Source organism: Acomys russatus, chromosome 7 (assembly GCF_903995435.1).
Source record: "Acomys russatus chromosome 7, mAcoRus1.1, whole genome shotgun sequence".
In the NCBI taxonomy this organism is placed as follows: Eukaryota; Metazoa; Chordata; class Mammalia; order Rodentia; family Muridae; genus Acomys; species Acomys russatus.
The window spans coordinates 59,526,713-59,550,699 of record NC_067143.1 but is presented as its reverse complement, the minus strand read 5'-3'; the positions used below and the strand labels follow the sequence as shown (position 1 = coordinate 59,550,699).

The 23,987-nt window shown below is 40.2% G+C and overlaps 1 protein-coding gene and 1 non-coding gene across 2 annotated transcripts in view; both read right to left on the bottom strand.

Annotated features, from left to right (window-relative positions):
- Nucleotides 1-276: 276 nt before the first annotated feature.
- Ipo7 (importin 7) overlaps nt 277-23,987 on the bottom strand; it is a 39,793-nt gene continuing 16,082 nt past the window's right edge. The window contains 22 exon segments of the mRNA XM_051149211.1: nt 277-1,036; nt 1,455-1,472; nt 1,475-1,570; nt 2,458-2,664; nt 3,739-3,944; nt 4,038-4,258; nt 4,678-4,773; nt 5,619-5,716; nt 6,171-6,296; nt 6,376-6,442; nt 8,430-8,558; nt 10,062-10,222; nt 10,366-10,531; nt 10,923-11,012; nt 12,676-12,792; nt 12,988-13,064; nt 14,848-14,947; nt 16,254-16,388; nt 18,410-18,494; nt 18,610-18,704; nt 19,913-20,002; nt 23,032-23,188. Of these exon segments, the coding sequence (XP_051005168.1) occupies nt 939-1,036; nt 1,455-1,472; nt 1,475-1,570; nt 2,458-2,664; nt 3,739-3,944; nt 4,038-4,258; nt 4,678-4,773; nt 5,619-5,716; nt 6,171-6,296; nt 6,376-6,442; nt 8,430-8,558; nt 10,062-10,222; nt 10,366-10,531; nt 10,923-11,012; nt 12,676-12,792; nt 12,988-13,064; nt 14,848-14,947; nt 16,254-16,388; nt 18,410-18,494; nt 18,610-18,704; nt 19,913-20,002; nt 23,032-23,188 (2,635 nt within the window). The 3' untranslated portion in view covers nt 277-938.
- Nucleotides 10,611-10,793, bottom strand: LOC127192487 (small nucleolar RNA SNORA23). Its single transcript, XR_007830973.1, has one exon. It is a non-coding gene; the product is annotated as a small nucleolar RNA SNORA23 (small nucleolar RNA).

The window sequence follows — 23,987 nt, the reverse complement described above, 5'->3', positions numbered from 1 at the left end:
CTTTAAGAGTAGAATTTTTATATCCAATTTACATGCTTCAGATATCACCTTTGTTACATAGGTCTGGTATCCAAATGTTCACTTGTACACTGAGCGCTTTAAGGACAAAAAAGGGACATAGAGGGAGTTTGCCATTTTTAGCAGCAATAAAACATCACTAACCCCTTTTTACATACCGAATTCAAGTCACTACCAGAGGTGAGTGCACCACAAAGTCACCAGATACAAAATTGCTAGTTCATTTTTAAATTAATAATTAACCTGAAATTACCCTGCCCCCCACCCTATTACATCCCTTTTTATAAACAGCAAACAGTTTTGCTTTTATACATAGGCTAGCAGGCTTGTTTCAATATGAAAGTGCTAATTCATTTACAGATTTTAAAATCAGTTATGTAGTGCTACAATAAATGTCCAATCTACATAGGAACAATCCGATGAATGAAAATATGGTAGAGACTGAATAAGGCTGTGTGATTACCTTATCTTATTACATAGAAAGGATACCCAATGGTAAGGAAGAGACAAAAATCGGACAAATACTTAGAGGTGTAAAAATTACATCTAGCTTTGAACTTTATACTGTAAATGAGACATTTTAAATAGTCCTGTAGCCCATGCCTATTTTTTTTCCTCAGAAAAAGAAAAGCTGCCTTCATGACATCCCCTCGTTTCGTATTTCCACAGTGTCTCTTGAAGCTTCAGAGTCAGGATCTTACTTTCTTCAAAAAATAAAGAAAATAACCCCCCAAGTTAACCCCTCCCCAAATCCCTCTAGTCTCTCGTCCAGTGCCAGGTCACATGATCAGCTCCCACCTCCTGGGGTCTCTGTCCATCTATTGATCAGTTAGTAGATAACATGAACCGGTTCTGGAACCACTACGAGGAGGAACACAAGCTCTTCACCACACTCACACAGCAGGAAAGAAAACGGAAACTCAATTCATCCCTGGTGCCGGGCCTCCAAAATTGAAAGAACTTGGCACAACTGGAGCGCTGAATTTGTATCCTCCATGTTTCTCAATCATTTTGGATTCTAGAAAACAAGGAGATGAACCATTAATGGTCAATCTGATCGTCTTATGGCTTTAGGGGAAACCGGCAATACATGTGCAAGGAGAGCTTAACCCAATAACTGACACATGGACTACAGATCTATGTAGTTCTTAGCCAATTTTGACTTAATGTTTAAAAAAAAAAAGGCTTTATTTTTCATTATGCAATAATCTTTAAGAAAGATCCTGTTTCAAAAAATAACAGATATCTAATGGGTACAATGGAAGTAAAGCTACTATACACTGGGTACAATGTAAAGTTATACTTAAAACAACTTAGTGGGTATATCTCCAGCCCTCATACCTTTACATAATGTTATGTCCCTTCATATAACATGAAAGGTGTGTGCAGTCAGTAACTGCATCAGATGTCAGAGGAATTAGGATTCACTGACATACCATGAGCTGCTCTTCTTGATCAGCCAAAGTTGCTATGTCCTGCAACTGTTTTCTTTGTTCTTCATTAAGACCATGAGTCAAAGCTTGATACCATACAGGGTTACGATTCTGGATTGCTGTATAGAGGCAGAAGAACATCAGATAGAATAATAAAAACCGAATTTCCTTTTCCACCTCAAAAGATAAAAGTCTAAGCCGGGCGTGGTGGTGTACGCCTTTAATCCCAGCACTTGGGAGGCAGAGGCAAGTGAATCTCTGAGTTTAAGGCCAGCCTGGTCTACAGAGTGAATCCAGGACAGCCAAGGTTACACAGAGAAACCCTGTCTCGAAAACAAAAAACAAAAAATCAGTTATCATTTGGCTTATAGAAGCTGGAGTTCCAGTTCCAAGGGATCTGACCCCTCTGGTTTCCATAAGCACTCCTATTAATTTGTACATACCCCATTACAGAGACATCTACAAATAATTCAAAACAAAAACAAATGAATTTGAGGCCAGCCTGGTCTACAGAGTGAGCTCCAGGACAGCCAAGAGTACACAGAGAACCCTGTCTAAAAAACAAACAATAAAGGGGCTCAGAGGTTAAGAGCACCAACTACTCCTCCAGAGGTCCTGAGTTCAATTACCAGCAAGCACATTGTGGCTCACAACCATCTATATAATGTGGTCTGATGCCCTCTTCTGGCCTGCAGGTGTACATGCAGGCAGAGCACTGTATACATGATTATAAATAAATAAATAAATAAATGAATATGTATATAAGTGCTCTCTTTTCCTGTAAACCAGAAGAGGGAATCAGATTCCATTACAGATGGTTATTAGCCACCATGTATTTGCTGGTTAATTGAACTCAAAGATTCCATTTCTTAAAAATTGGTGAAACAAATATCCTAAATCTCAAAGGGAACAATACTTTCGATTGCTTTGCCTCGCCCCTTATCTAAGGAACAGACAGAACAGATTTGTCCAGTTAATTAATTTTACATATAATAAATTGGCTTACTTTGAAATATAGCTTTAAAGATCTGATACTCATCGACAGGGCTGTCTTCGTCATCGATGATTGTGGAGTAGCCTTCAAGAGCAGTCTCCTCAGCATCATCTTCTTCCCAGTCTTCATCATCAGCATCTTCACCAGCTTGCTTAGCCAGAATCTCCAAATATTCCTGCCCATCTTCATCAATATCATCTTCATCACTGCCCAGTTCCTCTGCCAAGTCAATTATTTATGACAATGAAATGTTCTGTTACTCAGCAAAGTGACATTTACTTCAATACTCCTAGTAAATTATTAGTCATGAAAAATTTCAAAGAACAGTTGCAAGAATGTGTTTAAATTACATGCCAAGCAATAAAAGAAATAAAGGTTGGTATTGGGGGGATGACTTTCTTTGGTGAGAAAACAATTATTACTACTGTCCTAGATATTTCCTGCTAACAGCCACCATTTGTGGTCAGTAGAGGTTATGAGATTGCAAGTATTCGGTCAATTTACATTGGTAGTCTGTAGTCTTACCAGTTAAGTGCTCCATCCAATATCTAATTACGTTAATGTTCATTTTTTATATAGTGTTTTGCTTTCACATATATAAGCAAGTGCACCATATATGTGCACCACTTGCCGACTCCACAACTCAGCACTAGCTCTGACCTTCCTATGTGCTGGGTTATGATCCAGGCTTTGTGCATGCTAGGCAAGCAGTATAGCAACTGAGATACATTTCCAGTTCACCTTGCTTAACTTTCTTGTTTTGTTTAAAGACAAGGTTTCTCTGTGTAGTCCTGAAACTTCGGAGTTAGTACTCTGCCTCCTATGTGCTGGGATTAAAGGCTTGCCACCCAGCCTTTCTGGAACACTTATATAAACTCAATTTAGTACATAAACACGCCATTTTATGTACGTACCATTCTATGACAAAGACAAAAACTTTCAAGTTTAACTTAAAAAACAAAAACAAAAAAAGTCTCATGCTTAGGCTGAGACTTAAAGTTTTAGTCTATCAGGCATTGGAATAGAGGGTATTGTCCATCACATGGCTTCATATGAATGAATCAAAAAGCATTTGGCTTATGATACTATGATAAAGAATTCTTTTTGATAGCTGGGCGTGGTAGCATGCACCTTTAATCCCATTATTCAGGAGGTAGAGGTTGGCAGATCTCTATGACTTGGAGGCCAGCCTGGTCTACAAAGAAAATTCCAGGATAGCCAGGGCTGTGCCCAAAAGAAAACAAACAGTTCTATCATGCTTCTGTTTCTCTCTGCATACCACAAATCCCTTACCGGTTTCATCATCATCTTCAGCCTCATCATCATCATCGCTGTCATTCTCATGTTCTGCATGGCAGGCATATGCTCTTTTTAATCCATTAAATAAAAGGATAAAAGCCGGCAAAATCTGTCCTGAAACCTGATTTAAAACCTGTGGTATTTGTTCCATATCAATAAGGGCACAGAGGCCCAGAACACACATCTTCCTGTCATGAAGCCTAAAACAGTAAATAAAAATGGTAATTAAATTTTTAGTCTCTTCTATGACATAAGCAGAGCCTCTCATAAAGTCACAATGTATTGTTACTTACCCTAGGAAACAGTCAACGTCATTAAGCCATTGTGTGATAAAATGATTTGTAACAGGTTCAACATTATTAGGGAAGCGAAGATTTTCTAAGGTATTAAGTAGTAGGTGTGGATTATAATACAACGCTGCAATTGCAACTTGCAGGCACATTGTTCGGAGTTCACTTGTCTTAACCTCTCTCGTCAGTCTCTCTAGAGCCGCTTCCACGAATAATGGAATACACTGTAAACAGAGAGCCCATTATCTTCAGATTGTAATAGCATCCTACGTAGTTTACTATATCAACTTACTCATTTCTTCAACTGAATCTTCTATAGCTTTAAGATTATTAACTGTTGAAGCATTTTCATGGTAAATTTAATCTTAGAGGAAATCAAGCCTTTATTGTCCTGTTAAGAGCCCCACTAATTATCAGTCCTGAACTCAGAGTCTATTTACATAAAGTGCTTGGTAATGCAGTTAATTACTGAAGCAACCTATCAAAACTAGCCAAGGCCAATATACATGACAACAAAATATAATAAATGACAATTATATGTACATAAGCCAAAATTTTAAAATGCTGGCCATTTAGGTTGTAATGATGTACAGAAGATAGAACACATTCTGAAGCCTCAAACAGAAAACTGAGCCTTCCTGACCTGGTCGATGCCACGCCCTTTGCACTGCAGAATGATGACCTCTAACAATTTTGCTGCGTGGCATTCTGCATCTTCTCCTGCTACTCCAGTAAGAACCTGATCAACAAAGAACACAAATAGGAAGGCGGCACTGTGAGATCAGAGAAATAATTACCCTCTATGTATAACTGTGTGTTTACAGTTGGAATTTACATGAATATGTAGACTTTGTTCATCGTAAAGAGAATAGATGGCTATTTGTATGCCACAGCCTACTTTTCTGGTACCCTACTTTGTAAGATAAAAGCATATGTTCTTAATTTTTTCTGGACTCCATCATACTAATAAACTTCATGTTCTCTCACAGAGGTATAAACTAGACATCAAACCTTCCTCTTACATGAACTACAGCCAGGCGTGGTGGCGCACACCTTTAATCCCAGCACTTGGGAGGCAGAGGCAGGAAGACTGCTGTGAGTTTGAGGCCAGCCTGGTCTACAAGGAGAGTTCAGGACAGCCAAGGCTACACAGAGAAACCCTGTCTCAAAAAACCAAAATAAATAAGTAAATAGAACAAAACCAAACCCTGAAGCACGACAAGCACCTGCCCAGGCCTATAATCAAAGTCCTAGAGAGGCTGATAGCTCTTAGACTGGTCTAACACCAACACATTGAAGATGAGTCTTACTATGTAAGTCTACGCACGTGTTCTATCATAGAATTACTATTTCCCCAAACTCAGAGACTTTATTTGTTCTGTCAATCTCAAACTTGAGATGTACCACACAATAACCTTGAACTCCCAATCCTCCTGCTTCAAAAGAATTTCTGCTTATAACTTTTAAAGCCCTTAATTGCCTGACCCATGCATATGTACTGTGTTCAGCATAATCCAGGAGTGTGTAAATCTTTAGCATTTTATAGCAACAACCCCCTGAGATCCATATTATAAAAGGACCTACCTTCTTACACATGCTGTATATCATCTCAAGGTACTTGGTATCAGATAGAAGGGTGTCTGTATCAACTGTTACATAGTTATGCAGAAGAGGCATCATGTCTATAGTTTAAAAATGAAAGAAAGTGAAAAATCAATTGCATGTCACATTAGTTCCCTTTGGCTTTCCCTCTCTGCCCCCAAGTAGAGTCTCATATACATAGGCTACCCTCTAACTAGCTATGTAGCCAAGGATGACTGTGAACTCCTGATCCACTTGCTTCTGTGTATTGACGATAGGTACCACAACACCAGGCTCGTGCATCTTGGTAATAAAAATACATCATCTTTTTGTCTCTAGTATTCACTTTAAAGAGAATTATGCCACATCTCTATGTGTCTATGTTTTAAAAAGTTAAAAAAAAAAAAAAACCAATCAATACCATGTCATCCTTGAGCATTAACTGTTACTGACGCAGCAATTGAAAAAGAAAAATGAACACAATATACAAATTAAGCCACGTGGTAATGACAATCGGGGTAAAGGAAAAGTAAATATTTTCATGTATAACTTTACCTGTAAAGTAATCAAAGCCGTCTTGCTGAAATACCTCAAATACAAGGGGCAATAACTGCCACATCTGTGGAGACACTTGCTGACATGTCAGGCTATGTGCCAAAGAGAAGATCTCCTCATAGAATTCTAGAAGAGATTATCAATCTGTCATAAAACGCTCATTCCTCCCAAACAATATAAGACAATAAAACCAAAGGTGTCATACCTAAGACATGCTGCTGTAAAACAGTCCCAATGACTTGTAAGCAGATTCCTTCCAGCTGCTGGGTTATCTAGAAGAAGACAAATTGGTAAGGAATGCTATCTAATACATCACATTTCTGTTAAGAAAGCACTTTAAATCTATTTTGAACCAATACACATAAAAATCTGAACAAATGTAACTTTGACATTTAACGGTAACGAAACCCCAATTAACCACTTGTTTATTTGCAAAAATATCATATGAAAAACATATGACCAATATTCTAAGGGCGGCATATTATGTGCTTTGAGCGCATATAACAGACACATAAGCTTAGTCTCGACAAAACTAGAACATCGCTGTGGTTGTTCTACAATGAAATAGTGAGGCCAGGAGTGGTAGCAGCCTGATCCCCTTGGCCGGCCTGGAACTCCCTACGTAGATCAAACTAACCTCAAAGTCAGAGATACCTACTTCTATCATAATTAAACACACGTGGTGTCGTGACACACGCCTTTAATCCCAGCACTCGGGAGGCAGAGGCAGGTAGATCGCTGTGAGTTGAAGGCCAGCCTGGTCTACAAAGCAAGTCTAGGACAAACAAGGCTACACAGAGAAACCCTGGCTCAAAAAACAAGCCAGCAAACAAAAACATGTCCCGCTCCATTTTTCATATCTAATAGTGACCCATAAAATATAAATTTAAGGGCCAACTCCATCAATAATAGGAAATGCCGAATCCTTGGGGCCCTAGTTAATCTGAAGACCATTCAAATATTAAACACAGAAGGTAAAATGTATCTATAAATTAATATTAATAGTAAGATATAGCCGAGGTTGGTGGTGCACGCCTGTAATCCCAGAACTCAGGAAGCAAGTGGATAACTGTGAGTTCCAGGCCAGCGTAGTCTACCAAATGAGTCCAGGACAGCCAGGGCTACACAGAAAAACCCTGTCTCAAGGGGGAACAAAAGTAAGATATTAACATGTTAATTTCAACATAGGGCATGTTAATACATAATTTTTCAACTTCTAAATAAATAAATAGATAGATAAATAAATAAATAAATGGACATAGATTCTGCTTATCTCTAATTATCATACAATATGCAAAAATGGCTTGTAGCTACCCAGAAATATATCCACAGTGCAAGTACGGATATCAAATTCATGACAGTCGTCATAAGGAAAGAAACAGAGTTGAAATTATCTCTACCTAAGCATGGTGGTAGACATGAGACTGGGTTATGAAGACAAAAGGATACATAAAACCAGCACAGAGCCACGCAGTTGTGGCGCGCGCCTTTAATCCCAGCACTCAGGAAGCTGAGGCAGGTGGATCTTTGTGAGTTCGAGGCCAGCATGGTCTACAACGTGAGAGCAGGACAGTCAAGGCTACACAGAGAAACCCTGTCTCTAAAAAACAAAACAAAACAAAAAACAACAACAACAACAAAAAACCCTGGACGAGCTTTGTGGGCGAGGCTTGCCTGAAACTCACAGTGATCCACCTGCCTCTGCCTCTCCAAGTACTGGGATTTTGTGGGCACTAAGGGTACTACATGGCAGGGAAAAATGCACAAGCCAAGACCAAACATGAACAAATATCTTAAATACACTAAGCAAAGCAACAAGAATCAAGATTATTTTTATTACTTCCTACTGGACAAAATCTATTTTAGAAATGAAGACAGGAGTGCCTGATAGCACCTGTTCTATCGTGACAAGTGAAACTCAAGTCTAAGCAAACAAGTCAGCCAATTTATAGAGAACTTTAGCTGTAAAGCTCAAACTCCCCCTTCTGGCCTCCAATGGCCCATCGATGCGCACTGGTGACACAATCATAGACACTGGAAAAATTCCGGGTTTGGAGTCACATGCCTTTATTATTCCCAGCACTCCTGGGGCAGAGGCAGGGAGATGTCTGTTTAAGGCGGCCCTGGTCTACAAGCAAAGCCTTGTCTGCGTGGAAGGGAGATTTGCAAGAATGACAGAGAACTAGGCAGAAAAGGTAATTAGAATAACATACTGACTGATCCAGCTATAACCTGAATTGTTACTTCTTTCCATTTTACCTCTTTGTGATCTTCAACCACACTCAGAAGTGTGTCAATTGTATTTAGAATTCCCATGGCAGTAACTGCTTTGTCATCACTTCCTTCCTCATCTGGCCCAGTCTGGATTACTTGGTTAAATGTCATTGCCTAGAATCAGGAGAATGAAACGTATTGAATGTTTTGGTTTTAAGACTTCAAAGAGAGAGAAAACGCCCCCCACCACCCCTACCCAAAAGTATAAGTTAGGCTGTGTATCCCAGGCCGGCCTCAAACTTCTTTCTTAGGATGCACAGCTTCTACACTGCTGAGATTAGAACAAATGTACAACAGGGTACTGGTCATGCCCTGGGATTTGAACTGGCAAAATTTCCTGGAGGAAGCATGACAATTTCTCTAATTTCTAAATTAATTAACAAGAGTTTGGGCTCGGGGCTGGAGAGGTGGCTCAGAGGTTAAGAGCACTGTCTGCTCCTCCAGAGGTCCTGCAACCACATGGTGGCTCACAACCATCTAGAGTGAGATCTGGCGCCCTCTTCTGGCCTGCAGGTGCACATGCAGGCAAAGTGCTGTGTACATAATAATAAATAAATAAATCTTAAAAAAAAAAAAAAAAAAAAAAAAAGTTTGGGCTCCAGAGTCTAATGGTACTGCTCTGCCACGTGACCTCTCTTTCTTGACCTTTTCTAACACAGTGCTTGGGAGAGTTCAGACTGACACTCCAAGGGTAATGAGGCAAGGCATAGAATGTGCTTATCATTGTTATCATTAATATCATTAGTGTAAAAAGGACGAAATGGGGCTGGAGAGATGGCTCAGAGGTTAAGAGCACTGACTGCTCTTCCAGAGGTCCTGTGTTCAACTCCCAGCACCCACATGGTGGCAGTGCCAGCAATCTATAATGAGATCTGTTGCCCTCTTCTGGTGTGGAGGAGTATATGCAGGCAGAGCACTGAATATATAATAAATAAGTCTGTTTTTAAAAAAAGATGAAATGATCTCAATAATTCAAGGATAGCACCAGCAACATAGTGAGATCTTTTCTTTGATAATGGCCAAATACAAGAATGCTGAATGGCTAAATTGCCTATTAAAAAAATTTTTTTTTAATTTTTCTTTTAATGTGTGAGTGTTTAGCTTTCAAATCTGCTTGTGTAACACTTGCATGCCAGGTGCCTGCTCACATAATCCAGAGGGCACCAGATGATCAGGACTCGGGTTGCACAATATGGAGCTGCTGGGTATCAAGCCCAGGTTCTCTGAAGAACCAACATGGCTCTTAATCACTGACCTAACCTCTCCATGCCTGATTTGCCATTTGTAATTACATCCACTGTTCTGAATATTCAAGAAACTCCACAGATGATAAGCCTAGCACACCAAAAAACACCTCCACTGTGACAGGGCAAGGATGAATCCCACCCAATGTAGCTATGGCGAGAATTATTTTATAAAATAAGGAGTCATTATAAGTAGAACCGTATGTAATAAACTGGTTAAGTATTATTCAAATGTGGTAGCCTACATGTTACATAGTAAGTTTCAAGGAATTTTTGCTAAGGAAAACAGGCCACGAGTAACTTACTACAGGCAGGGATCATACAGAAAACTAAATCAACGTCTTTGCAATAATAACAGGTTCAAACAACATACCAGGTGTTGTGTCATTTCTACAGCAATAGGAGTGACTTCCTCACTATATTCACAGATCATTTTCTGAATTACATTTGTAAGATCATCATTTTCTGTTTCTCTTATAATATGAAGAAGAGCTTGCATGACAGGTCTGATAAACGGAGTGATGTATTCTTTAGCTGTAACAGAGAGGGGAGGGCAGGGTCAAACCGGTGAATAGTAAGGAGGATACAAAACAGCAGAAACCAAGTGCTTTCAGAGTATAGTAAGCTAGTTTCTTAAGGTATTGTGTAAATGTATTTGTGACTTACAAACCACTTACCTTTTTCTTGATTGCTGATCAACACTTGCAGTGCTATGGCAGCTTCCACTTTCACAGGCATTTCACGATCATCAATCAGACATCTTCTGGTCAGCTCTAAAGCTGTTTGGAGGTTCTGATCACTTTTGAACTTCACTTCACAAAAATAATGAAGTACCCAGCAAGCCTTTAAAATAGAGAAGAGGAACAGGTTATGATTATAAGACATTACAAAAGATTTCTCCAAATCAAGCTCTTCCTCGAGTTTGTGTCTGGGAATTTGGAGGCTGGCCAGTGGGAGATGTGTTCAAACACACACACTAGACCAGTACTATGATCCCAGGTTACTCTGCGGCTGCACATTCTTTGTGTGGATAGCAAGATCTGAATGCAAAACACAGACAGACGCTGCTACCAGACATAGATGCCGACTATGCACACAGTACTGCAGCAGCCAGTTGGAGACTCACGGGAAAATAAATCTTAACTGAGCACATCTTTTCAAGCTAAAGTTTTAATTTTCAGTCATTCCTTACAAAGACATAAAATACATAAAATAACAACACTTTACAACTTACTCTTGCTCTCATGTAGCCTAGCTCACTGCTGAAGAGAGGAAATACATGATTCTGCAACATATATTCCATTTGGTCTTTGTAGATCTTTTTCTGTAGAAAAAAAGATACAGTTCCAAAAACAATTGTCTCAAGCTGCAAATACACATGACAATGTTAAAAGGAACTAGTAAGAGAAACACACTATTCTCATCTTTATATATCATAATATAAAACCCATGCATTTTCTATATTTTTTTTCCTTAGTGCCTCAGTATATATCTGGCATGGAACTCATGACGATACTGTCTCCTTAGCCAGTGTAAAGCCTGCCTCCAGTCCTTAGTGTCCTGACCAACAAGTTTCAATAGAAACTTAACTAGAAACATAGGTGGCTAAAGAGAGAGCTTAGTTGGTAAAAAGAATTTGATAAAAGCATTAAGACTTGGGCTGTAGAGCCAGCCATGGTGGCCCACACCTTTAATTCCAGCTGGTCTCTAGGAGCCAGCAAGACAACTGGTCCCAAGAGCAAAGTAGGACTTCTGACATGACACTCAATGCACCCTCAAGAATGCTCACTTGCACATACAAACAGGGGAAATACAATTTAATTCCAATTCTAAGGAGCACATTGAATTATTTTTGGTGTCAGTGATATCAGCCATGACACATACAATTCAAGAGAGATGCCATATCACATAAGATGGCTCTAGCCAGAAAACACTTTATAAGCTGTGTGTGGTGGTGCATATGTTTAATCCCAGCACTCAGAGCAGAGGCAGGTCGATCTCTCTGAGTTCAGCCAGCCTGAACTAAACTTGCTTATTTATTTATTTATTACTTACTTACTTACTTTTGGTTTTTCAAAGCTTGAGGAACAATTTAGGTTCCTAGATACATACAAAATGAAATATATGCTCCTGCACAACTTGTAAAGGAATGTTTTTAGCAGCATGGTTCAGAATATATCGGTAGAATCATAGTGTAGAATCAACAGAACAAATGAAATGCAATTTAAACATTTAGGATTTGATACTGAGACTATGCGTAGCCATATACTAGATGAAAAGAAAACATTACACTAAAACCAATGCACCTCACAAAATAAATTTACAGATAAATGTAGGATAAGGACTGGGAGGTCTGGTGTGAACCGGGGAAAGACATAAACTATGGAGACAGGACTGATTTTTGTGGCGATGAAAATGTCCTGAAATGAGATGATTCCAGTACTGTGAATATATCAATTACAATTCAGTTATAACCTCTTATAACTTTTTACTGTCTGTGTGTTTGCCATAGCACTATGTAGATGTCAGAGGACAACTTGCCCTAACCATGTAAGATCCAGGAGGGAACACAGTTCCATAAGGTTTGTCAGTTGACCAGTCATATACTTTAAGTAGACAAAATGCATGGTATGTATTATATCTCGGGGGGGTGGGGGAGAGAGGAAGAGGAGGAAGAGGAAGAGGAGGAGGAGGAAGAAGAAAGGAGGAAGAAGAAAGAAAGAAGAAAGTTACTAATTTAGGGACTGTCAAGATGGCTCAGCAGCTAATACCATTCATTGTTCTTCTAGATAACCCAGGTCAGTTCCCATAACCCAGTTTCAGGTTATCTAAAAATATCTTCTGGCTTCTGCAGACAGGAAGTGCACACATGTGTGGCACTTACATATGGCAGGCACGATCATATATTTTTATTTAAAACACACAAACACTCACACACAAACTCAGACAAACACAATTTTCTCTCTTACTCATACACAAAGGAATACCTTCAGAAGTATTTCAGCTAAAGAGCCAATCATATGCAAGGCTCCATCTTTTTTACGAGGATCAGCATTTGGTTCAGTAAGAATCTGGTAGCAAAATCCCATGGTCTTTTGCAGTACCTGAATAAGACACAAGCAAAAGTTGATAGAATAACCCACAGTTTTTGAAGAACACACTAACAAAATAACACATGATTAACACTGAAAAGAAATTTAAAATAACTGAGGGAGAGATGGTGGAAGGAGAAGAGAGAGGTGGGCTACCACCAGGACGTAAAATTAATAAATGTATTAAATAATTAAAAAAAACCTCACCTCTTTCCTTTTACTACAGGCTGTAAATAAAAGTGTCTGAGCAGCAGTAGTAGGAGAAATAAAGTCTTCAAACACATCTAGAGAACAAATGTAAAACAAATTTAGGTTTTGCTTTGTTTTGCAATAAGATGAGATACATCCCAGGTTGGCCTTTAACTCCTCCTTAACCCCCTGTCTCTAACTCCCAATCATGAGGACTATAGACTAGAAATATGGTGAGTGGTTTACTAATTTCCTTGCAAAACATTTCATATTCCCTAATTTACAAAGCTCACGAGTGTGATTTGGCATAGCTGTCACTCCAGCACTGAAGAGGCTGAAGCAGGAGGATCTGGAGTTCAGGGTTAGTCCCAAACGTAAAAAACCATAACCTAAGCCAGCCGTGGTAGTGCATCTCTTTAATCCAGCCTCTGCAGGCACAGGCAGGTGGATCTCTGCCCGGTCTACTTAGAGAGTTCCAAGACAACAAAGGCGCACAGAGAAATTTTTTCTCAAACAAACAAACAACAAACAACAAAACTTTAAAGGATGGAGAGATGGCTCAGAGGTTAAATTAAGAGCATTGGCTGCTCTTCCAAAGGTCCTAAGTTCAGTTCCCAGCAATCACTGATACCCTCTTCTGGCACACAGGTGTACATGCAGAGAGAACACTGTATACACAGTAATAAATAAATCTTTAAAAAAAAAAAAAGCCCACAACCATGTTTAATGGGATCAGGGTATAGCTCTATGGTAGGGAGCATGCATGGCATACAAAATACCCCCACACACACACGCACACACACCCCACTGTAAAAGAAAGCATATGAAAAGCAAAGTATCTAAGTACTTTAAATTTACCCACAAACAAAATTTAATCTAGGCATACACCTGATATCCCATGTTTTCAAGGATAAGGTGAGAGCTAAGACTAGCTACTTAGCAAAGATCCATTCCTTAAAACAATTTTGCAAAACAATTCTTTGTTTCTGAGATGGGATTGTACTATTCCCCCTGGCTGATGCTAAACCTAATATTCTTTTGATGATTGAAAAACACACACACATACTACACTCCAGGTAAAAAGGCAACATTGTGAAATTGTGAATCCCAACATCTCATTCATACAACAAACATGAGAATCAAAAGTATTGTGTGTCATATGTCCAATAAACATCAATTACCATACCTTATTAACGCTGCAATAATTTGCTAAAAATAAAAACCAATGGTAAGTGCAGTAATGAATGCGTTTTTCGAGACAGGGTTTCTCTATGTAGCCTTGCCTGTCCTGGACTCACTTGTGTAGACCGGGTGGCCTCGAACTCACAGCAATCCACCTGCCTCTGCCTCCGAAGTGCTGGGATTAAAGGGATGCGTCACCACCACCCGGCATAAATTATATGATTTTTTGAAGATAATATTGTTTATAAATATTTTTTGTTTCGTTTGTTTTTCAAGACAGGGTTTCTCTGTGTATCCTTAGCTGTCCTGGACTCACTTTTTAGACCAGGCTGGCCTTGAACTCACAGTGATCCGCCTGCCTCTGCCTCTAGAGTGCTGGGATTAAAGCCACCACCGCCTCACTAAATGTGGAACTTTTAAAATATTTTCTTTAAAAATCTTATTAGTCAGATAGTGGTGCATGCCTTTAATCTCAGCACTCAGGAGGCAGAGGCAGGCAGATCTCTTTTAAGTTTTGAGGTCAGCCTGGCCTACAAAGTGAGTTCCAGGGCAGCCAAAGAAACCATCCGAGGGGAAAAAAAATTTAATGCCCTTTCTTCCGTTTAAATAGCTGACGGTAAGCTTCCATTTTTCTTCCTAATTTTGGGACTACAGGCCTATATCACCATAGCCAGACACCAAGATAAATTTTCTTACCAAACTTCATGCGTATATATTCATAAGGGTCTTCTTGCCAGAGTTCCTCATCAGCATCTGTATAGCACATCAATGGAAAAATAACATCTTGGATAATGCCCTGCAATTTAAAAGTTAAGAAAGTAACAATCTTCAGCTTTCAAATTTAACCTGTCCAATCTCCTTTAAATAGCAAAACAAAACCAAACCATATGTAATTTATTTAAAGCATATCAAACCAATATCCAAGCTGCATTTCCATTTTTAACAATGACATAGTAGGGTATGTTCATATAGGCAGTAGTTTATACACCTGAAAGCATTTGCTATGGACTAAAGGCAACTATAGCGCACAGCACAGCTGTGCAGCGCCTGACCTGCAGTACAGGGCTGAAGCTCAATCTCTGATGCTCAAGAAGAGTAAAAAGCAATGAAAGAAGCAAACCTTAGAACTCTAAAGGGAATAAATGACCAAAAATCCATGGTGGCCAATTATCCTGAAAAACAATCCAAATAATAATAGTCCTTTGGGGCTGGAGAGATGGCTCAGTGGTTAAGAGCACTAAGTGCTTTTCCAAGGGACAGTGTTCAATTCCCAGCAAGCACATAGCAGCTCACAACTGTCAGTAACCCTAAGATCTGACACCCTCACCCTCACATTCATACACTCAGGCAAAACACCAATGCACATAAAATTATTTTTAAAAAAAAGAGAAAGAAATGGTCCTTTGTTCAATCCAAATCACATGACTAAATATTAACTATAATCCAATGGTTAAAGCTTAAATACTGGCTTGAAGATTGAGTTTTAATCTAAAATGTAGCTGGGTATTTATAAATTTATAAAATACCTCTCATTACTTTGTCAAACTCTTTTCTGTTGCACTATCCAAATAATCACCCAACTAGACGAAGTAACAAAACTATTGCAGGATCCCATTGTGAACCGGAGACTGTCAACTATAAAACTGTTTCGTGTTTGGTGTGGTTGAGTCCTAACACACACCTTTAATCCAGAACTTCCTGTACACAGGGTTTAATAAAGTTAACACTAACTAGGTCAAGAGGTGAGAGCAAGAACCAGCTGACAGGGATTAAAGAGTTAGAGAGACTTTGAATTGAAGGGTATTTAAGATACCATGGATAAAAAGTGGCCTTTCAGGGTTTCAGCCGGCAAGCTATATTAGCTTATAGCTTTTTCCTCAGAGATATGAGCTGAGTGGGTTAGTTTAGCTGTTTTCTCTGCCTCTCTGAGCTGGCAGGGTTTCACTCCAGCATATGGCTCCTGAGTCTATTAGTAATATCAACAGACTGAGCCCAACGTGGGACACAAACCCATGACCCTGAAAAGCATTTCATGACTATACCAGCTGAGTTAGGCAGGCCACCAGTCAACAGAACAGACATTCCAGAGAGAAAAGTCTTACTTGTATATGAGGCTTCAGGTTCTTCCATGTAAGGGCATGGGAAACTCCTTGATTAATATAATTTAAAGTCTGCTGTAGAACTCGAGGAGCCATATATTGTTTCTCCTTGTACTGATATAATACTTTCAATAAAACCTTTGAAAAAAGAGAAAGTTCAGTTAAATGTTAACCACTATAAGCAAGTAAAACATGCCTAGTCAGCACCACTTGGTATCCCTGTCTGGCATGGATAATACGAAATTATATACAGATAAAGGAGTGTTCCACGTGATCATATACACACAGATAGATACACTTAAATTTTTAATCCTTTAAAAATTCTTAGGGGCTGGAAAGATAGTTCAGCAGTAAGGGGTACTGGCTGTTCTTCCAGAGGACCCAGGTTCAATTCCTAGTACTTACAAAGCAGCTCACAGTTACTCCAGTTCCAGGAGATCTGACACCCTTACATAGACACACATGCAGGAAAAATAAATGCATATAAAATGTTTAAAAATGTATTTATCTTTATGTGCATTGGTGTTCTGCCTGTGTGAGTTACAGACTGTTCTGAGCTGCCATATGGGTGCTAGGAATATGAACCCAGGTCCTCTGGAAGAGCAGTCGGTGCCCCCAACCGCTTAGCCATCCCTCCAGCCCCCATAAATAAATTTTTAAAAGAGAGCCTTGAAATTCAGCCATAGTAGGCTTCCATGGCAAGAAAGGTCAAATGGGAACTCTAACCTCAACTCAGAGCGGTTTCTGCTTGGTGTTGTTGGTCTATTTCATTTCAAATAATATTTGTTCTCTGACTTGAATGCCTCACTGAGAGCACAATACTCTGCCCCCGACCCTTTCAAACGGGATCTCTGGCTAATTGTCATGAAAAGGCTTCCTTAGTCAGTTTCTTCAGTTTGATAATGCTTGCTTTTCTTTTTTCCATGTTCCCCTTGTCCACCATTAGGTAAATCCACTCATTCAAACAGAAAAAATAGTACAAAACAACTAACTACCACTACCGGCCCCAATCCCCAGGCCAAAAAAATGTATGAAGTCGTTCAAATGCATAATCTTTAGAAGAAAAAAAAAGAAAACAAAGATCAACTCTAAGCCAAACAAGGTATAACAAACATGTAAATCCCAGCACTAGAGAGAGGCAAAAGGATTGATTAGAATTCTCAAAACCATTTTTCAAAGTAGGGCTGAAGCCAGGAACAGTGACATACACCTCTGATCACAATGCTCAGGAGACAGAAGCAGGTGAAGCCAGAATCAAATACATAATCAAGGTCCAGGCCAGCTTGGGCTACATAGTGAGAGACCAGGTGGTGGTAGTGTGTGCCTTTAGTACCAGTCCTTAGGAGAGGCATGTGGGATCTGAGTTTGAAAACAGCCTGATCTACAGAATGAGTTCCAGCACAGCCAGTCCACACAGACAACCCCTATCTTGAAACAAACAAACCCAAACAATCACCAAACAATGTGGGACTAGAGAAATAACATAGTAGTCAAGAGGTTTATTAAGAGCACCTGGGCTTGACTCTGAGGACTATAACTCCAGTTCCAGGGGATGTGACAGTCTCTTCTAGTTATTGTTTTTCAAGACAGGGTTTCTCTGGGTAGCCCTTGCTGTCCTGGAATCACTTTGTAGACCAGGCTGGCCTCGAACTCACAGCAATCCGCCTGCCTCTGCCTCCCAAGTGCTGGGAGTAAGGGGTTGCATCAAGCCTGGCTTAGAAACCTCTTATTAAAAAAAAAAAAAAAAAAAAAAACCAAAATGCAAAACCAGGCACCATAGCCTCTGCCTGCCTCCCAAGTACTGGGATTAAAGGCATGCGCCACCACCACCTGGCACAAGTGGTGGTTCTAAGCCTTCCTAATGCTGTGACCCTTTAACACAGGTCCTCATGTTGTTTTACCATACACATATATCCCAACCATGAAATTATTTCATTGCTGCCATTTCATAACTATAATTTTGCTGGGATAAAATATAATGTAAATATTTAATATGCAGGATATATGTGACCCACAGGTCAAGTACTGTTGCTTAAAATGGCAGCAGGCATGCTCAAGTGTTGCATAGATATTCATGCACACCAAACACGCATAAACATAAAATCTTTAAAGCAACTCAAACTTGAAAGTGTCCTGTCTTTACTTAATGTTGGACTTACTTGCTGAACACCCACAGCAAAGGCCTTCAGGAAGACTTCAGCAAATTCATTATACTCCTTAGAAACATTCCCAGGACTTCCATATCTGTAAGAACATGAATGCATCCATTATTTCTTTATAATGCTTTACATTATTTATATTTATAATAGCAAAAGCTCCAAAAGTAAATTTAAATTACTATGTGTGGACAAGAGCATACCTTTCAAAAAGTCTTGCTAAAATATGTAAGGCCCACTTCTTACATTTCCACCAAGGTAACTCTGGTCGGTCATCTTCTTCAACTTGAAGTGTTTCCTTTAAAGAGACATTAGTTAATAATATTAAGAGACTATATGCTAGAAATAACTGTATCAGTTAAGAATAGACTCTATCATGAAAGCAAAGAACCTCAGCATTCAAATAAATAATGAGCAATAACAAAATCATTAAAAGAATAAGCTAAAACTGCCAGGCGTGCATGGAGGCATATGCCTTTAATCCCAGCACTTGGGAGGCAGAGGCAGAGGATCTCTGTGAGTTCCAGGCCAGCCTGGTCTACAAAGAGAGTTCCAGGACAGCCAAGGCTACACAGAGAAACCCATCTCAAAATACCAAAATAACAAGAGCAAAAACAAAAAACATCAAAACCCCTGGTTAAATAGTGCTGCTCTGGTATATCCTGTATAAATTTAAAATAAAACTCAAGTTTTTATTACTTAGGATGCATAAATACTTTAAAACCACAAGGTATTTAATAACCTCCTGTTCCCTATCTGCAAAAGAAAATATGACTAGTAGAATTATTATGGTGAAAATCGCCATGTTTAAGTGTAAAAAGAATAGAAGTTGGACACCTCTCCTCTTCTCCCCAAGTCAGGATTTCTCGATGTAGTCTTAGCTGTCCTAGACTCACTTTGTAGACCAGGCTAGCCTTGAACTCACAGAGATCCATCTGCCTTGCCTCGACAAGCACTGGGAGTAAGGGCTGGATCAAGCCTGGCTTGGAAACCTCTTAATGCATTAAAAAACCAAAATGCAAAGCCAGGCACCATAGCGCATGCCTTTCATCCCAGCACTCAGGGGGCAGAGACAGAAGGATCTCTGAGTTTGAAGGCAGCCAGCCTAGTCTACAAAATGAGTTCCAGGACAAGCCGGGCGGTTATACAGAGAAACTCTGTCTCAAAATAAATAAACATACTTGGAAACTGTGAAATACTCAAGCATATAAAATTTAAAAAATTTTAAAGAATTACATCAATAGATTTTTAGAGTGACACAACCATAAAATTTGGTAAACTGGCATTTAATTCTTCTTCTGTTTATGGTTATCTGACAGGTTATTAGTAACAGTAGTAAACAGTTTAAGAACCGAAATAACCCCCTCAAAAAAAAAAAAAAAAAAAAAAAAAAAAACTGGAAAAAAGGGAAGAATTGGCGTGGAATACATGCATACAAACAACTTTTTAAAAAATAGCTCGGTACATTAGGAAGCAGAAAGTCTAGAGACAGACTCGGTCACTTACATTAGGCACGTCTCTATTCACAACGGTCTTCAAAATTTCCACCCACTCAGTAAGGTTCTGTTGGTTTATCAGCTCCAGGGGTAGTGTATACTACAGAAAAAATCAAGAATTATTAAATCCCAAGAAAATCCCATTTGTGGTCTGCAATGCCTACCAAAGGTAATTCACTTGATCTCCATTTCCACTTTAGTACAGACCAATTTCCTTAAGGAACAATAGCAGTTACCAGGGACATTTTTACTTTTCTCAGCTTACTAGGATCACATCTTTTTCCACCTCTAGTCTAGTGAACACCTTCCCCCCCCCACCCCACCCCACCCCCGACAGGGTGTCTCTGTGTAGCCTTGGCTGTCCTGGACTCCCTTTGGAGACCAGGCTGGCCTGGAACTCGCAGAGATCCGCCTGCCTCTGCCTCCCGGGTGCTGGGCTTAAAGGCGTGCGCCACCATGCCTGGCCTTTAACAAACACCTTTTATCAAATCAAAGATATTCCTAGATTAAGATTCCAATATTTGTTTATTTTTCTTTTCCTTTTTAATGAAGTATGTATGTATGTATTCATTTTGTAATGCTAAGGACCAAACCCAGAGCCTTGGGTATGCTAGGCAAATATTTTCCCCAACTTTGTTCTTTTTGTAATGGAGGAATAGCTTAATAAATTGTGATGGATCTTTACTAGGCATCGGGAAATATTTGTTTGTTTTGATTGCTTTTCTTTTTTGTTTGCTTGTTTTTCTTTCTTTTGTTTTTATTTTTCAAGACAGGGTTTCTCCATGTAGCCTCGGCTGTCTTGGACTCACTTTGTAGACCAGGCTGGCCTCAAACACACAGAGACCCTCCTGCCTCTGACTCCCAAGTTCTGGGGTTAAAGGTGTTCGCCATCACACCCAGCATGATTTCTGTTTATTTTAAGACAGGGTCTCATGATGTAGTGTTCATGAGCAGGATCTCTGTATGTATGCAAGGAAAGCCTCCAACTCTGGCAAACCTGCCTTCTGCCTCTGTCGCTCAAAGTGCTGGGACTACAGGCACGCACCATCATTCCTAGCCATACAGCTCAGGATAAGAGGGCACACACACTGCCAGACGTGGGGGGCGCACACCTTTAATACCAGCACTCAGGAGGCAGAGGTAGGCAGATCTGTGAGTTAGAAGCTGGCCTGATCTGCAAAAGCCAGTCCAGGACAGCCAAGGCTACACAGAGGAACCCTGGGGAAGGGGCACCACTCAAGGCTGGTACTACTATACTTTGGGCAGGTGGTACTATACTTTGGTATCAGGACAGGACAGTCAGTCTGTCTCTCTTTCTGTGTACGCTGAGTATTTGTGTGCATGAGCCGTGAGTGCAAATAGTCTCAGAAGCCAGAGGGCACTGCTGCTGTAGTAACACGGTTGTGAGCAGGCAAACTGAACCGTCTTCAGTTCAACTGATCAACTAGCGTTCCTATCTACTTAGTTTTCTCCAGCCCAGTGCTGGCCTTCAAAGAATCTGTTGAAGCTGGGCATGGCAGTGCATATCTTTGGTACCAATATTCTGGTGGCAGAGGTAGGCAGATCTCTGAGTTGTGGGGACAACCTAGTTCCAAGACAGCCAGGGCCACTTATAGAAACCCTGTTTTTAAAAAACAGACAAGTGGGGTTCAGGATTTAGCTCAGTGGTAGAGCACTAGCCTACTTAAGTGGAAGGGCCTGGGTCCAGCCCTCAGCTCTGAAAAAAGAAAAAATAAAACATCTTGGGTAGCAGTAGCAGGCAGATCTCTCAGTTTGAAGCCAACCTTGTCTACAGAGAGTTCCAGGACAGCCAGGGCTGTTACACAGACAAACTGGGTATCTTGATGTGTTGGAAATAAATAGGTAAGTCCAGATGAAAACTTATCAGAGTATAAATATAAATTGGCATCCTTAGTGGTGAGTAAGTGATGTAATATGTTTATTCAGAAAGAAAACAATATATTTGATCTCAAAGGAACCCAAGGTAGTCCAATCCTAGCAGTCAGCCCAACTGTTGATAAAAAATTTTCTTTAAATTTTTTTTTAATTTTAAAGAAATTTTAAAGATCTAGACAAGTACACACAGTCTCAGTTACTCAAGAAGCTGAAGGGAGATCACTTAAAACCACTTAAAGCCGGGCAGTGGTCGCGCACGCCTTTAATCCCAGCACTCGGGAGGCAGAGAGGGGCAGGTGGATTGCTCATATTGGACAGTCATGAGAATTCTAATTCCCCATTTATAGTGTCAGATCTATTAGAATTGCTTGTTTGGTGCGAAGAAAGTTTTGGACTTGTAATACTGGCAATTTACCCTGACTAAAGAGGCAGCTCTTCACTACATAACAAAGGTTAGCCTAAAATGTGTTCCTCTCAACTCTACCCTCCTGAATGGTAATATCCAGGCATACTCAGGCTTTTTATATTTTTCCCTGAGATATGCTATCCAGAACAAGACTATAACACACCATTTAAGCCCAGGCTGGCCTCAATCTCATAATTTTCCTGTCTTAACATCTGAGAGCAGGATTAGAGGCACACACACCATATCCATCTTAGACTGTCAAATGATATTAACACAAATGGTAAAATTCTTCTTTAATGGTCAATGATACGCAGTCTTTATATATATATATATATATGCATGCACGCTCCTTACAGGTAAACACAATGGTACAAGTCGATGGATGGTGGTGCATGCCTTTAATGCCAGCACTTGGGAGGCAGAGGCAGGAGGATCTCGGAGTTCAAGGCCAGCCTAGTCTACAAAGAGTTCCAGGACAGCCAGGAATGTTAGAGAAACCTTGTCTCGAAAACCCAAAAAACAAACACAAACAAACAACCCACAATGGTGCATGCTTCTTAATTCCAGCACACAGGAGGAAGAGGTAAGGGGACTAAAGTATTTAAGGCCAACATGGACTACATGAGAACCTGCTTCAGAAAATAAAATGGTAGGGTGGAGAGGGAAATGGCATTTGCTTTAAAAGTACTGGAGCTAGAAGTGTGTAGATCTCTGGGAGTTCAAGACCAGCCTGGTTTACAGAGTAAGCTCCAGGACAACCAGGGTTACACAGAGAAACCATGTCTGAGGGGGGAAAAGCAAGATAAAACAAAAAACCAATAAAGTACCTGAACAAGAGCATAGAAGATCTTGAATATTTGCTTTTGGATGAGGACAGACTGGTCAGATTGATCAGAAAGCAGCTGGATGAAGCGATCCTTCAGAACTGGCAAGAAGTGCTGCATAGCTGCCACTAATGGACTTCGCTCTTCTGGTTTCTTGTACCTATGGGTAGGAATACAAACTAATTCTGTTAGAATGTACTTCCGTAACTGAAACACACAAAAAATCTGCCTGCTTTCACAAGTGCCAGCAACAGGCTCTAACCAAACAAGAAAGAAAAGCCTACTGTAGACTAAAATCAAAGTCTTTTGCTGTTGTTTGAGATAGTTTAAAAGGCAAGTGTGATGTGCTCATTTCCAGCATATACATACTGAATCTGAAATGATACGAGAACAGCTGGCTGGGCCCCTGTATGAAGACGACAGGCTTGTGAAGTGTTCCCTACGGAGACAGGCTTCTTTAAAAGTTGGGTTCCTGAGCATGCCTTTAATCCCAGCACTGGGAGGCAGAGGTAAGAAGAAATCCCACTTCTAAGACAGTGATGGCTACAAGATGAGCCTTTAACCCCAGCACTTGGGAGGCAGAGGCAAGCGGATCGCTGTGAGTTCGAAGCCAGCCTGGTCTACAAAGCAAGTCTAGGACAGCCAAGGCTACACAGAGAAACCTTGTCTCAAAAAACCAAAAAGAAAAAAGAACAACAAAAACCTAAGGCGGCAGTCCAGCATGGTGGTGGGGCCCTTTAGTCCCAGCACTCAGGAGGAAGAGGCAGGAGGATCACTGTGAGTTCAAGGCCAGCCTGGTGTAAATAGTTGAGTCCAGGACAGCCAAGGCTACACGGAGAAACTGTCTTGAAAAACAAAAATACAGCCGGGTGTGGTGGCGCACGCCTTTAATCCCAGCACTCGGGAGGCAGAGGCAGGCGGATCGCTGTGAGTTCGAGGCCAGCCTGGTCTACAAAGTG